The 13,414-nt window shown below is 41.0% G+C and overlaps 1 protein-coding gene across 1 annotated transcript in view; it reads left to right on the forward strand.

Annotated features, from left to right (window-relative positions):
• LOC309549029 (cytochrome P450 2K4-like) overlaps positions 1 to 13,414 on the forward strand; it is a 127,284-nt gene that overhangs the window by 89,993 nt on the left and 23,877 nt on the right. The window contains exons 7-8 of the mRNA XM_082248970.1: positions 5,293 to 5,434; positions 5,861 to 6,045. Of these exons, the coding sequence (XP_082105096.1) occupies positions 5,293 to 5,434; positions 5,861 to 6,045 (327 nt within the window). The remainder of the gene's footprint in view (positions 1 to 5,292; positions 5,435 to 5,860; positions 6,046 to 13,414) is intronic.

The raw sequence follows: 13,414 nt of genomic DNA on the forward strand, positions 1-13,414 counted from the left end.
ATTTTGTTTTTTTCTAATTCTTGATAGGTCTGTGATACCATCCTCCTACATACCATGGAGCGGTTCTCTTTCACAGACCATCTGGTTAGTGCCACCCTGCTTCAAGCGGACAAGTTTGAGCAGTATGCGAGGGAATTCCCAAAGGATGTACTTAGCACTACTGTGAAAACCTATCCTGTACTTGATGGGAGTAGGTTAAAAACGGAGCTTTGTCTCCTCTACTTCGAGGAGCAATTCCGAGCATGCAATGGAGCTGTGGACTTATTCCAGTTTTTTGTGGCGAACAATCTTACAGAAGTCTTTGAAGAGACTTTCACCTTCCTCAAGATCCTCATCACCACACCCATGACCACAGCAGAGGCTGAGAGGTGCTTCTCAACCCTAAAAAGGATCAAGACTTTTCTGATGAACACCATGACCCAGGAGAGGTTGAATGCATTGGCCATGCTGTCTATGGAAAAGAGACTGGTGACAGAGATGATCGATTTCAACCAGAAGGTCATTGAGAAATTTGCATCCCTTAAGGAAAGAAGAGCAAAATTTATTTTCAGATAAGGACGCTGGCTTTTTGCTGTTTGGTTTTCTTCTTTCTTGTTTGAATTTTGTTAATAAAATGTTCAAAGCGATACATTTGTAATTTTTCTTCTATTTTCCTTCCAGTTCACAATTTTGTGCCGGTCTATCACATGAAATACATGTACGTTTTTTGGTGGTAAATAACATGACAAAATATGGATTATTTAAAGGGGTAACTATGAATGCTTTATCAAGGCACTCTTCCTTGATCACTCATGGCCCCTTTAACACTTGTGTGGCATCAAAGTCAGGCAATTTTTTACCGCGTTTTTTGCCGCAAATTTTTCTTTTTGCGCCCCCCCAAAAATTTTGAGCATCAGCCGCCACTGAACGGATCCCTAGCAATAGGTGAACCCTGAATCTCTTCAAGTAAAGATAGTACGCTAGTCCAAAAGGGTTGGATTGCTGGGCATAACCACCATATATGTGCGTGCGTAGCTCTAAGCCCACAGCCTCTCCAACAGGCAGCCAAGAGAGATGGTGTCATCCTCTGTAGCTTAACGGGGGAGTAGTGCCATCTAGTGAGAAACTTATAATTGGCTTCTGCTGTCCGCGCCGATGTTCCTGAACTATGAGACAATTGAAGAATAACCTCCTCCTGTATCGGTGAAAAAGTACATTTAAAGTCTAGTTGCCACTGTTTCAAAAAATGTGGGGTGGAGTTGGGGCTTAGTGCGTCCAATGCCTTATAAAACTTTGATAATAAACCTTTACCTGATTCAGGGCGTGCTAGGATTTGTTCAATCGGATTCAGGGAGTGTATGTTGCGTAAGGGGTAAGGCAGTTTTTTCACAAATTGCTGAAGTTGGTGGTATTTCCAACAATCCATAAATGTCTTTGGTGAGGCCTGGCATATTTTAGAGAATGGGAGTATTCCTTCCCTCCCTGTTATATGATGCAACAGCGTAGCCTTGGCCTGCGGTAGCCACTGGGAGAAGGAGTGATCTTTATGACCAGGCAGGAAAAGGCTATGGCCTAAAATCGGCATAAGCGGTGAGTTGTATGGAATTTTATGGAGCCTATGAAGCCGATCCCAGACGCGGAAAACCGAACTGGTTAAAGGCGAAATAGTGTCAGCAAGATTTCTATTCTCCGGCGGTATCCAAAGTTGAGTATATAATGATGTATTTGCCAGCTTCTGCTCCAGCTGAACCCAGAGCTTTTCCTCTGTATGAAATTTCCAATCGGCTATCCGAACCAGGGAGACGGCATTCAGATATTTCCTAAAGTCCGGCACCGCCAACCCCCCCCCCCCCCCCCCGGCTTTTGCCCCGCGAAAGTAGCGAGAGTGCAAGCCGAGGCTGTGAGCGGCGCCAAACATATGCTCTAACCAAAGAATTTAAGGTTCTCACCAAATTGATGGGTATGTTAAACGGAAGCATTTGAAACATGAAGAGCACCCTGGGCAGCACATTCATCTTGACAACATTCACCCTCCCTATCCAAGAGGTGGCTAAATGATGCCAATTCGCAAAGTTAGCTCTAATTATGTTAAGTAAAGGAATATAATTTGCCCGTGCTAGATCCTCCACCTGGGCAGTAATATGTACCCCTAAGTATTTAAGAGAATAAGGTTGCCATATAAAAGGAAATGCTGGGCTGATGTTATGTGCCATTGCCGGGGCAATTGTAACGTTTAAAATTTCCGACACAGTTAAATTGATTTTAAAATTAGACAGGGCACTATATCTATCAAATTCAGAAAGAAGATTAGGCAGGGATATCATGGGTTGTTGTACATAAAAAAGAACATCGTCCGCATAAGCCGCGTATTTCTGTGACATAGACCCGACCGTAATACCGTGAATCGAGGGATTTGCTTGAATTCTAGCCAGAAAAGGTTCCAAAGATAAAACAAAAAGTATAGGGGAGAGTGGGCAGCCCTGTCTGGTCCCATTAAAGAGCTTAATTGATTCGCTAAGGATACCATTAACCTTAATCTGAGCAGTAGGGGATTTATATAACGCATTAATCAAACGACACAGGCGGGGGCCTAGACCAAACACCTGTAATGTCGCCATCAGGAACTCCCAATCCACCCTGTCAAATGCTTTTTCAGCATCCGCGGAAAGCAACAGGGTGGGCTGGGAGTGCCGGCGAACAAAAGATAATAGTGAAATTGTGCGTGACACGTTGTCCCTCACCTCACGACCAGGAATGAAACCAGTTTGACTGTTAGCGATACTAGCGGGTAAGAAGGGGAGCAATCTGTTGGCGATTACCTTGGCATATAGTTTAACATCGACATTTAACAAAGAAATGGGACGATAGCTAGAACATAAAGAGGGATCTTTACCCTCTTTCGGGATTAACGTAACATATGCATGCAAAGTCTCCGGACGCAAAGAAGAGTCTTCCAGAATAGAGTTAGCATAGGAGGCCAGGTGAGGGAGCAAGGTTTCGGTGTATTGTTTATAGTAAAAGGCCGAAAAGCCGTCAGGACCCGGGGCCTTCCCCGTTGGGGTAGAGATTAAGGCGGCTCAGAGTTCTTCCACCGAGATTTCATCCTCCAGAGAATTAACTTTCTCTGGTGGGATAGAGGGGAGGTTGGCACTAGCAAGATATTCTAACATCAATGATCTACGTTTTTCTGGATCCGAGATAGCTTTCGGAACAGAATAGAGATTTGAATAGAATTTGTGAAATTCGGCCGCGATCGAGGTGGAATCGTGCGCCAAAGAGTCATCATTTCGCTTAATTTTAGGAATATAAGAGGCTACTTTTTGTTGTTGCAAAGACCGTGCCAGGTGTCGACCAGGTTTATCACCCCATTCGTATATCCTTTTGGACACCTTGCGGTATATGGCCTTATTTTGTGCATGAAATAGGGCCTTAAGCTCCTCCCGTTTTTTAGTCAATAACTGTAAGGTAAAGGCAGCAAGGGAGGCCTTATGAGAGCGTTCAAGAGCCTGTATTTCAGCAACAAGAGCTCTTTGACATGATACGCGCTCTTTCTTCTTCCTTGCTCCTAATTCTATTAGTTTACCCCTAATATAGGCCTTATGGGCCTCCCAGCGAACAGCAGTATTGACCTCCGGCAGGGAGTTGTCAACAAAAAAACTAAAATGACATTTTAGTCTAAAGACTATAACTAAAACAAAATCGAATTTGGCGTAAAAACTGACACTGCACTACCACATAAGAATAAGTAGGGGGTATCTACCAAGCTGCTGAAAGAAAAAAAAAGAAAAATATATAGATATCTATATCTTTATATAGATTTTCTATATTTTCAATATTTAATGTTGGTAATATAGTCAGGTAATATGAGCATTACAGCCAATAGAGTTTACAGATTTTTTTTTTTTTTCGTTTTTTTTTTTTTTTTTTTTTTTATATTTTAAAGTTTTACTTCTGTTTGTCAAAAAGCAATATTTGTGTTTCCTTATGAATTTTGGTTATGGCTAAATTTGTGTCTGTAGTGCATGTTCAAACATTAATACCATAAATAATAACCTGTTTTAGATTTTTACTGCAGGAGTAAATAATGAGTTTGGAAATTCTAGAGAAATGCTTAAATAATGCATTACAATTTTAACTAAACCCATTAGATTTTAGTTGACTAAAATGTACTGGAAATTTTATTCAACTGAAATAAAACTAAAACAATTCAGATGACTAAAATAGGACTAAAACCAAAATGGCATTTTAGTCATGATGCTAAAATAAGGATAAAACTAAAAAGGCATTTTAGTCAAAAAAATATATCTAAATTTAAATCAAAATTTTACATCAAATTAACACTGGTTGTGGGTGGGCCCAGCAGGCTACAGTCTACAATTGTCGCTGTGCCTGTCACTCTGTTAAGACAAGGGAGGACAACAGCATACACAGCATAACTACACCTTCTCCTCTCCCTGTCAGTTGTGGACCAGGACTGCAGGGTGATCATGTGCAATACTTGTGACCAATCCTTTTCTCTCAGCTTCCATTTTTGGGCACAGCCTCCACAGTTTAGGTCATTGGTAACAGCATGGGTAGTTACTGGCCACATTTTTCTTTCTTATTAACAATAAGTATACAATCATCCCTTATAACATCATATGCATATTGTTACAAAATTGTAAATCAGGTTGGGGCCAATAAACAAGACAATTCTGTGTAAGATGTTATCCTAACATAGAGATGTGGCAGAAGTGGAAATGCTTAAGAAAGTAAAGGGCACCTCCTCTAGGTTAGGGATAGTGAAGGCAATAATACATAAAATGATATTAAAAAAATTATTTATTGTTTCGTAGAAATGAAAAAGTAATTTATAATATATACATAATAGAAGTGAAGACAATAAAATCACATATAAGTATCAAAAACTGAGGTAGTGGTGTTGATTTTCACCCAGCCAGGAAAACCCCAAAAAATGGGATTTCCGGATAGTTAGACCAGAAGGTCCACAGAAGGCGGGAATATTCATTCCCTGTATATACAGTATTATGAATGTCTTTTTTTTTTTCTATGAATCAATAAATAATACATTTTTTAATATAATTTTATGTATTATTGCCTTCAAAATCCCTAACCTAGAGGAGGTGCCCTTTACTTTCTTAAGCTTATTGAGATATATGGGATGATGGCAATTTCTACACCCTCATCAATCTGAGATATTATCAGAAAGTGGGAATGGTTTGCAACCCAAAGATTGAGAGTCTTTAATCCCTAGTGATAGAATTCCAGTCCTGTATATAACAGCTAAAGTACTCTGAATTGTATGAATTTCAGGAAAAACCAAACCCAGAGTTATATTTCAATGATACAAATCTAACAGTTCTGGTGATGGACTTGTTTGCTGCTGGAATGGAAACAACCTCCACCACTCTCCGATGGGGCCTCCTGCTAATGATGAAATACCCAGAGATACAAAGTAAGCGATTCCTTTTCTGTGCTGTTTTCTTTGAGCATCACTGCGCCAATAAACATTTACCTCAATCTTCCCAATTATATGACAACTCCCAAACAACTGCTTAGGCCATATGACTGAGTTAAAGGTCATTTGTCCAGGATACATGCCACCTGAATATGGAACATTAATGCCATTGCTGAGAGTTCTAAAGCTAACACTCTTAAATGTTAATTTAGGAGGGACAGCTTCCATATTTTTATTTGGCCAGGTTAAAACTATAGGAGACAGAGAAATCCATTTATGGTGAACAACTATCTGTCACTAAAATGCTGTTGAAATGGCTTTGTTACGTTTTAACTAACAAGAAGGTTGAGAATGACTGGATATATCTTAAGAGAAAACAGGAAAAACCCTAAGTAAACCAGTGTGCCTTTCTTTCAATACCAGAAAATGTTCAAAAGGAAATTGAAAAAGTCATTGGTTCTGGACATCCTTGCCTGATACACCGAAAAGAAATGCCGTATACTGATGCTGTTATCCATGAAATCCAAAGGTTTGGTAATATTGTGCCAACAAGTGTTCCGCATGCCACTACTCAGGATGTGACTTTTAAAGGATTCTTCATACCCAAAGTAAGTATTACTTTTTATCCTTTATTCATAGAATAATAGAATAAAAAATGTAAAGGCATTTGTTGACAACTCTTGAGCAACTCCATAGCTACTGAAGCCAGGTGTTACTTATATAGAGGGAAAAAAAACAAAGGTGTATCCTGAATTAAAGTGGCCCAGACTAAAGTTTTTTGCCTGGAAAAAAAACAGCATGTTGTCATGCTTTCAGCCAAATTTGACTCCGGACCATACTTTTTTTTTTGTTGAGTGTTGTATAGGCTTGGGGAGATAAAACACTTCTGAAATGTTTGTATTGTTCCTTGAGGCAATGTTTGACCGGTTTCAACTAATTTCCTGTTAAAGAGGAGCTCCAGGCTCCCCCCAAAAAAATGAAAGTCAGAAGCTACAAATACTGTAGCTGCTAAATTTTAATATAAGGACATCTACCTGTCCAGGGATCCAGCGATGTCCTCGCCCGAGCCAATTATTCAATTGGCTTTGGGTGCAGACCCTGGCATCTCAGGTAAAGGAAACCTTGCGGCGAGGGTCACTGTTCTTTGTGAATGTTCCCATAGTCTTCTGGGACCTATGGTGTGTCCCAGAAGGCTAGGGGGGGTTTGTGCATTTGTGCATTGCCTGAGCAAAGACCTCCCTAACTATCCCTGTACTCTTTATCTCTGTTTCAGTTCAGATACTCATATACAACCTCTGCATGGTTCTCGCTAAACCTTTTTATTCACCTTTTACCTGTTTGATCTTGATCTTCTCATTTTTTACCATACTTCATTTCACCCTTGCCACTCCAAATGTAACTGAGGGCTGCAACCTGGATGCTCTGGTGAACAATGGGTGGTTCCTTAGACCCAGTGTGTACCGCTGTTCTTACATCTTTATTGGTAAGGGGCTTCTGGGCTTACCCCCTCTCTGTATGCTGTATCCCTTGTGGGCAGGGCCTACTCCCCCAGCAAGTGTAGGTACCTTTCTCATGTACTCACTCATCAATGCCTCGGACCAGGAGATGCCACATTTATGTGAAAGCCAAACATCATGGCGATACCACGGCTAAGAGATGAGCTGTACACCATGTGCAGTAGTATAACATACAGAGTTCTTCTGTGAAATGTGCTGTCCTGTGTTAGTACACACCCTTGCTCCATGTACGTGGCATTTAGGAGGGACACTGCTGAGCCTAGGCCCTCTCCACCAGTCCAGCGTACCCCTGCCACCTCACTCCTTGTGACAGAATAGAGTCTCGCCAAGCACATAGCGCATGAGCGCACCTCATGAGTGCTCTTCACCTAACGTCTTTACTCTCCTGTACTATGCGGCTAGGTACAGGAGTCTCCATACCGTGTGTTCTGTCCTGGTTACTTTGGGGGAACCGACCACTAAGGAGGAAATCCTTTGTCAGATATCACGCGTCCAACTAGTTCATTTTTGTAGTGCCCTTATTTCGTACCCAATATGTGCTTCACAGGCTCTCTTCTTTGATACACCATATGTTACCATGCACCCCATGAATAACTTCAGACCAGGCTTAGAACGTTTTTCAAGAACTTTACTGAGAACTCTCTTTCAGGGCATCGTTCATACAAACATAACTCAATCCCTTCCCTAACTGTCTAAGCTTAGACTGCCCAGGGATAACTTAACAAGGTACAAGTCCATCTAGGGTGTCCTCCAAGACTGGCAGATTCCTCTGGGGTTCCGGGGCTCCATGGGACTTCATAGCATAGCAGCCCCTTCTCAGTTTACCTTACATGGTGGCAGTGGCGGGGAACATTTACCCTCTTTAAATAATCACAAGGAAGGAAGGCCCGAAAAGCCTGGTAAAGGAGTGCAATCCTAGTTAACTCCTTCCTAGCCTGGGCAGGCTAAATAACTTGCTACAACAAAACCTTCATTGTAGGCAATGTAGCTACACACCAATTACAGTGAAGCTTCCAGGGAAGGTTTACATTTTACTGTTGGTGCTAGTGTCTGTGAGTATTTTTTTATAAATAAAGTGGGAGTAAACTCCCATACATGACTTTTACCTATAGGTACGCCTATAGTAAGGCATAACTATAGGTTCAGTGGTATAGTAAATATCTCAAAAACATGCACCGTTCAGAAGATATTTACATTTGATGCAGCCAGCCAATGCGCTCTGAAGGAACGACATACCGTGTCATTCCTTCAAAATCCTGTGCCATGAACGGTGGCTCCCATGCATATGCACGGGAGTGACGTCATTGTGGTTCCAGCCACTCACACAGCTGGAGTCCACGAACCCAAAAGAAAGACCGGGTGAAAATAAAAAAGCGTCTTCAGTGGTGACACCATGCCGCTGAAGGGCTTCACTCTAAGGGAGGTTTCACATAATGTGCTAGTATGCAATGTATACTAGCACATTATGACATTGCCTTTCGGGATTAACAAAAAAAAAAACTGTGGTTTACTACCACTTAAATCCTTTAATACAAGTGTATGTGAGAGATAGCTAGGCGTCTATGATGGGTGTGTTTGGTAAAAGAGAGACCTGGGAACACTTCACCACTCTGTAATGCAGGAAACCTATTATCTATACAGGATTGCTTGGATTGGGGTGTGAAGATGGCTCAGATACCACCATTGCCACCAAAATGTGAAGATTGCTCTAAGCCTGCACAGAGATTTTCCAGCTTGCTGAACAACAATCTAAGCACCAACAGACTGAGAGTGATCACCACTGGAGTCAAATAACCCTTCAGTTAACCCTTTACAAACACAAAAAGTAGCCTTCACTATATTTTTTACCAGAAACACAGCACCTTCTGTAGCAATGTCAAACTTTGAGCCTTATGCACACAGGGCATTTGATTTTCTCCTCTGAACGTCTTTTACTCCTGGCAGGTAAAAAATTGCTTCAAAAATGCCTCTAAAGCCATGTATTGCACACGCATTTTGGAGCACTTTGGCATGTCAAGCTGTTGAGATTTAATGGATTCTATTGGCCAAAATATTAATTTGCTCTTGCCAATGTAATGAATGAATGCTTAAGCATTAAACGCCTTTTGGCGTGCAGCTGTCTATTTCCAAAACTTAGCGTATAACCACTTCCAGACCAGTTCTTTTCTGGAAATTTTTGTTTACATGTAACAATCATTTATTTTTACTAGAAAATGACTTAGAACCCCCAAATATTATATATTTTTAAAGCAGAGTCCCTAGAGAACAAATTAGTGGATTTTGCAATTTGTAATGTCACACAGTATTTGCGCAGTGGTTTTTCAAACAAAATTTTTTTAGGAAAAAATATACTTTTTTGAATTTTTTTAAAGCAAAAAAACACAATGAAAAAAACTAATTGAAAAGGATTAAAAGAGGTGCATGGAAGCCAGCCAGCCCCCAGTCTGATGTACTCACCCTCCAGTTTGCCACCAACCAAGTAGACCTGTCTCAATATACATAAAGAACAGGGGTTTAGTTGACACGCATTTGCAAACACATATGTAAGCTGCAGAGCCATGACACGGCACCCTGTTATATCTGCAGTCCCTAACACTTTTAAATTTAAGTGTCTCCACTCTGGGAGCACATGGTTGCTAATGGGTGGATAGGAAGCAGCCCAAACTTCCCCCAACTCACGTCCATCCACTACTGGTATGTTATCTCAATGCTCTAATAGCAATGTTCTTGAGATGGTACAAACTGAAAACGACCAGCTGAAAAGCATACACCTCCAATTCCTTGGCGGATGCAGTGTAAAACACAGATTGGGACTTTATATGAGGCAGTTTGCCTGTATAGCTCAGTGCCTCCATCCCTAATTTCATAAAGTCCCAATCTGTGTTTTACACTGCATCCGCCAAGGGATTGGAGGTGTATGCTTTTCAGCTGGTCGTTTTCAGTTTGTACCATCTCAAGAACATTGCTATTAGAGCATTGAGATAACATACCAGTAGTGGATGGACGTGAGTTGGGGGAAGTTTGGGCTGCTCCCTCCCACCTGCTTCCTATCCACCCATTAGCAACCATGTGCTCCCAGAGTGGAGACACCTAAATTTAAAAGTGTTAGGGACTGCAGATATAACAGGGTTCCGTGTCGTGGCTCTGCAGCTTACATACTGATGGTACTCGGCTGTCCCCGGTCAGACTTGACAGAAGTCGCTAACCTACCGAGGCGGAACACCTTAGGAGCCGGCAGGGAGTACTGCAGGAGCTGCTGGAGGGGAGAGGTCAGCCATCCACAAATCTACAGAACAGAAGAACTATCTATCCTTGTGGTAGTGTGAGGTCATTACTACTTTTTGCGCTACTGGTCACACCTGTATGTTTTTACATATTGCTTTGTTGCCGTTTTTATATATGTAAAGCAATACTCCCTTGTTCAGCAGGAGTGGTAAGTCACTCTCTACTTACTTCCCCGACGCTATTATATATGAACTGTGGACTTACTGGGCGCAAGTTTTTCCTACCTTTTTTTAAAGGTAAAATAAATCTACCCAACACCCTCGCTCATATACTTAAAGAAGTTCATAGGTGGATATAGATGATCAGTGAGAAACCAGTTAAAGGAGGTGGGGCTGCAAAGTCACAAAAAATAAGTGCTAGCCCTGGGACAATAAAAAAATTCATGACCGATGAAGGGAATAACTAGAAACCAACTACAGAAAAACAACTAGGGCTCCAGGCAAAAAAAAAGGAGCAAAACAAACAAAAATGGCCAGAACAGGATAGCCCTTGAGAAGAGTATGCTTAACCAGTCAAAAGTAGATCTAGAGATTGAGAGTGACACAGAGGCAGGATTCACAGAAGAACATGCTTCAAAAACCCAGTTGCCGACAAAAAATAGAAATGGCGGACATGTTCTCAAAATTAGAACAATCACTGAAAACAGATATGGCAACACTCCACAAAGATCTAGGCCAGATAGGAAGTGAAAGCATTACAAGTTGAACAAAGTGATTTGGCTTACAAAATAGAAGACCAGGAAAACCGAAATAGAAGGAAAATCTGAGAATTAGAGGCCTACCAGAAGCACAAGGAGAGGATCTAACTGAAGTATTGAAAAAGATATTCAACCCACTGTTGGGTAGACCAGACCAGTATCAGAGGTCTTGATGATAGAAAGAGTTCATAAGATCAGAAAGCCACAAAGTGTAGCAATGGATGACCCCAGAGTGACCCAGAGTATTAGTGAGGTTCCACTATTATAAGGAAAAGACACAAATATGGAAAAGTCTAGTGGGTGCATCCCCAATAAAACATGAAGACACAATCATACAGATATTCTCTGATCTATCACCTAAAACACTGGAAAGAAGAATGAACTTAAAACCTCTCGAGACAGATGTGTAAATATGATATACATTACATCTGGGGGTTACCAGCTTGCCTGGTAGGCCGGAAGAATGGACGCTCAGCTAAACTGAGAATTTTTTGAAGAATTTCAAGACTTTTGTAAAAAGCTTGAGTTCCCTTTGCCAGATATCCCTGGATGGTTGTACAACAGGAGTGAAGAGTCACAGCTGGAAGAAGAGCAATAGCAACTAGTACCTAAGATGAGTTTGAAGTTAAAGAGACTATAGAAGGTTTTTTTTTTTTAAGAAAGTAGAATGAATTAGATACACACCACAATAGGCCTAGAAAAAGTAAAAGGAGAGAGTAGGGATAGAAAAGTAATATTATGTAGTAAGGGGGAAGGGTCTTTTGAAAACTTGGTGGGCTCTGGGTTCTACCTACCCAGCAGGCGCACTAGACAGAGCACCACCCCAGTTGGAAGAGTAGACAGGTAGGGAAGACTCGAAATGAAGGAAGAAACCGTCCACTTAAAGACAAAAGATAAGTCCGAAAATCCAGTACCTCAAAATATCAGTATTGGAAAATGATGGGGGAGGGGGAGGGGAGGATGGGAGGGCAGAATGGGGGGAGGAATGAGTGGGAGGAAGGACGGCATGGGAAAAGAGCTTATTTTGCCAAAGGTAATAAAATCCCTATTTCTCCAACCCTCTTGTCTTTGTCCCTGCACTCTGGCCCTCCTCTCCTCAATTCAACAGAGTACCTCAGCCTCTGGGTTCGCCAGGAGGAGAGAAGAAACAATGAGAGGCAAGGAGAGGGGGGCGAGAGAGGAGAGAGAAAGACAAGATGAAAGAACATTAATTTTTATAAGGTACAAGGATTAAACACTCCAGCAAAGAGACATAAGGTGTTAAAAGAAATTAAACAATACTCTGTAAATGCATCTTTTTTTTTTAAAAGAGACACATATCTCCCATGATGTAAATGTAAGACTGTACTCAAAATAATTCCCAATATGGTATTATGGAGATTCCACAACGAAAAGAGCAAAAGGGGTAGGGATAGGTTTTGCAGAGGATGTAAAGTTTCCTTTGGAAGAAAAGGACCCAGAAGGGCGATATATGTTTTTGAGGGGTAGATTGCAAGAGGTGGAATGTACCCTGGCAAATATATATTGCCTGAATAAAAACCCAACAGGGTATCTGAGGGAAGTATTGGGAAAGCTAGTCAACTTTAAAAAAGGAAAACTGATTCTGGTGGGGGATTTCAACTTCTGCATGGATCCAAAGGTAGCTAGTACGTCACATGCACTGGGGAAGGAAAATAGCCAACCCAGATAGTATACTAGTAAGAGACAAGCTCCAAAGATAATTACATATAGGATACTTCGGATAGAGGTACCCACATCCCAGTTATTGGAATTTGGAAAAGAAAGAGGGGGTGGCGAAGAGGACTTTTAAAGGGGTACCATCATAGGACCAATAGACATAAATAAGCAAAAATATGTAAAAGAGTAAATAAATTAGACACAAAATATATAGACATCCCTCAGTATCAGTTAAGGTGAACAGGACGCTTTCCACATCATTTAAAATGTACAATGGGACTAGACAAGGGTGTCTGCTCTCTCCCCTCCTATTTGTGTTGTGATTGGAACCACTACTGACAACTACATGAAATAACGGGGATATGGGGGGTGATGACTGGACACAAAGAACACAAGGTAGTGGCATATGCTGATGACATTCTGTTCTATGTATCTAACCCGAGAATACCACTACCAAATGTATTCAAAGAAATGAAAAGATATGGAGAACTTCAAAATTTAAAGATCAACCCTGTGAAATCTGAAATTCTAAACTTAAATATGAATAAGAAAGAAGAAATAGCTTTACAAAAGTAATTCCCATTCTCTTGGGGAAAAAAGATCTAAAATACCTTGGAATAAATTTATCACCATCTTCAAAGAACCTATACCAGGCAAATTATGTCCCATTATTGAATGAAGTTAAAATGGAAATCAAAAAGATAACCACTAGACTGTCAGAACTATTGAGGCTAAAAGGAAGTATATGAGGCCCATACATATTATTTTACATATTGTTATATGGGCATCCTGGCAGCCATT

The sequence above is a fragment of the Pelophylax lessonae genome (assembly GCF_965119305.1).
Source record: "Pelophylax lessonae genome assembly, chromosome: 3".
NCBI classification, from domain to species: domain Eukaryota; kingdom Metazoa; phylum Chordata; class Amphibia; order Anura; family Ranidae; genus Pelophylax; species Pelophylax lessonae.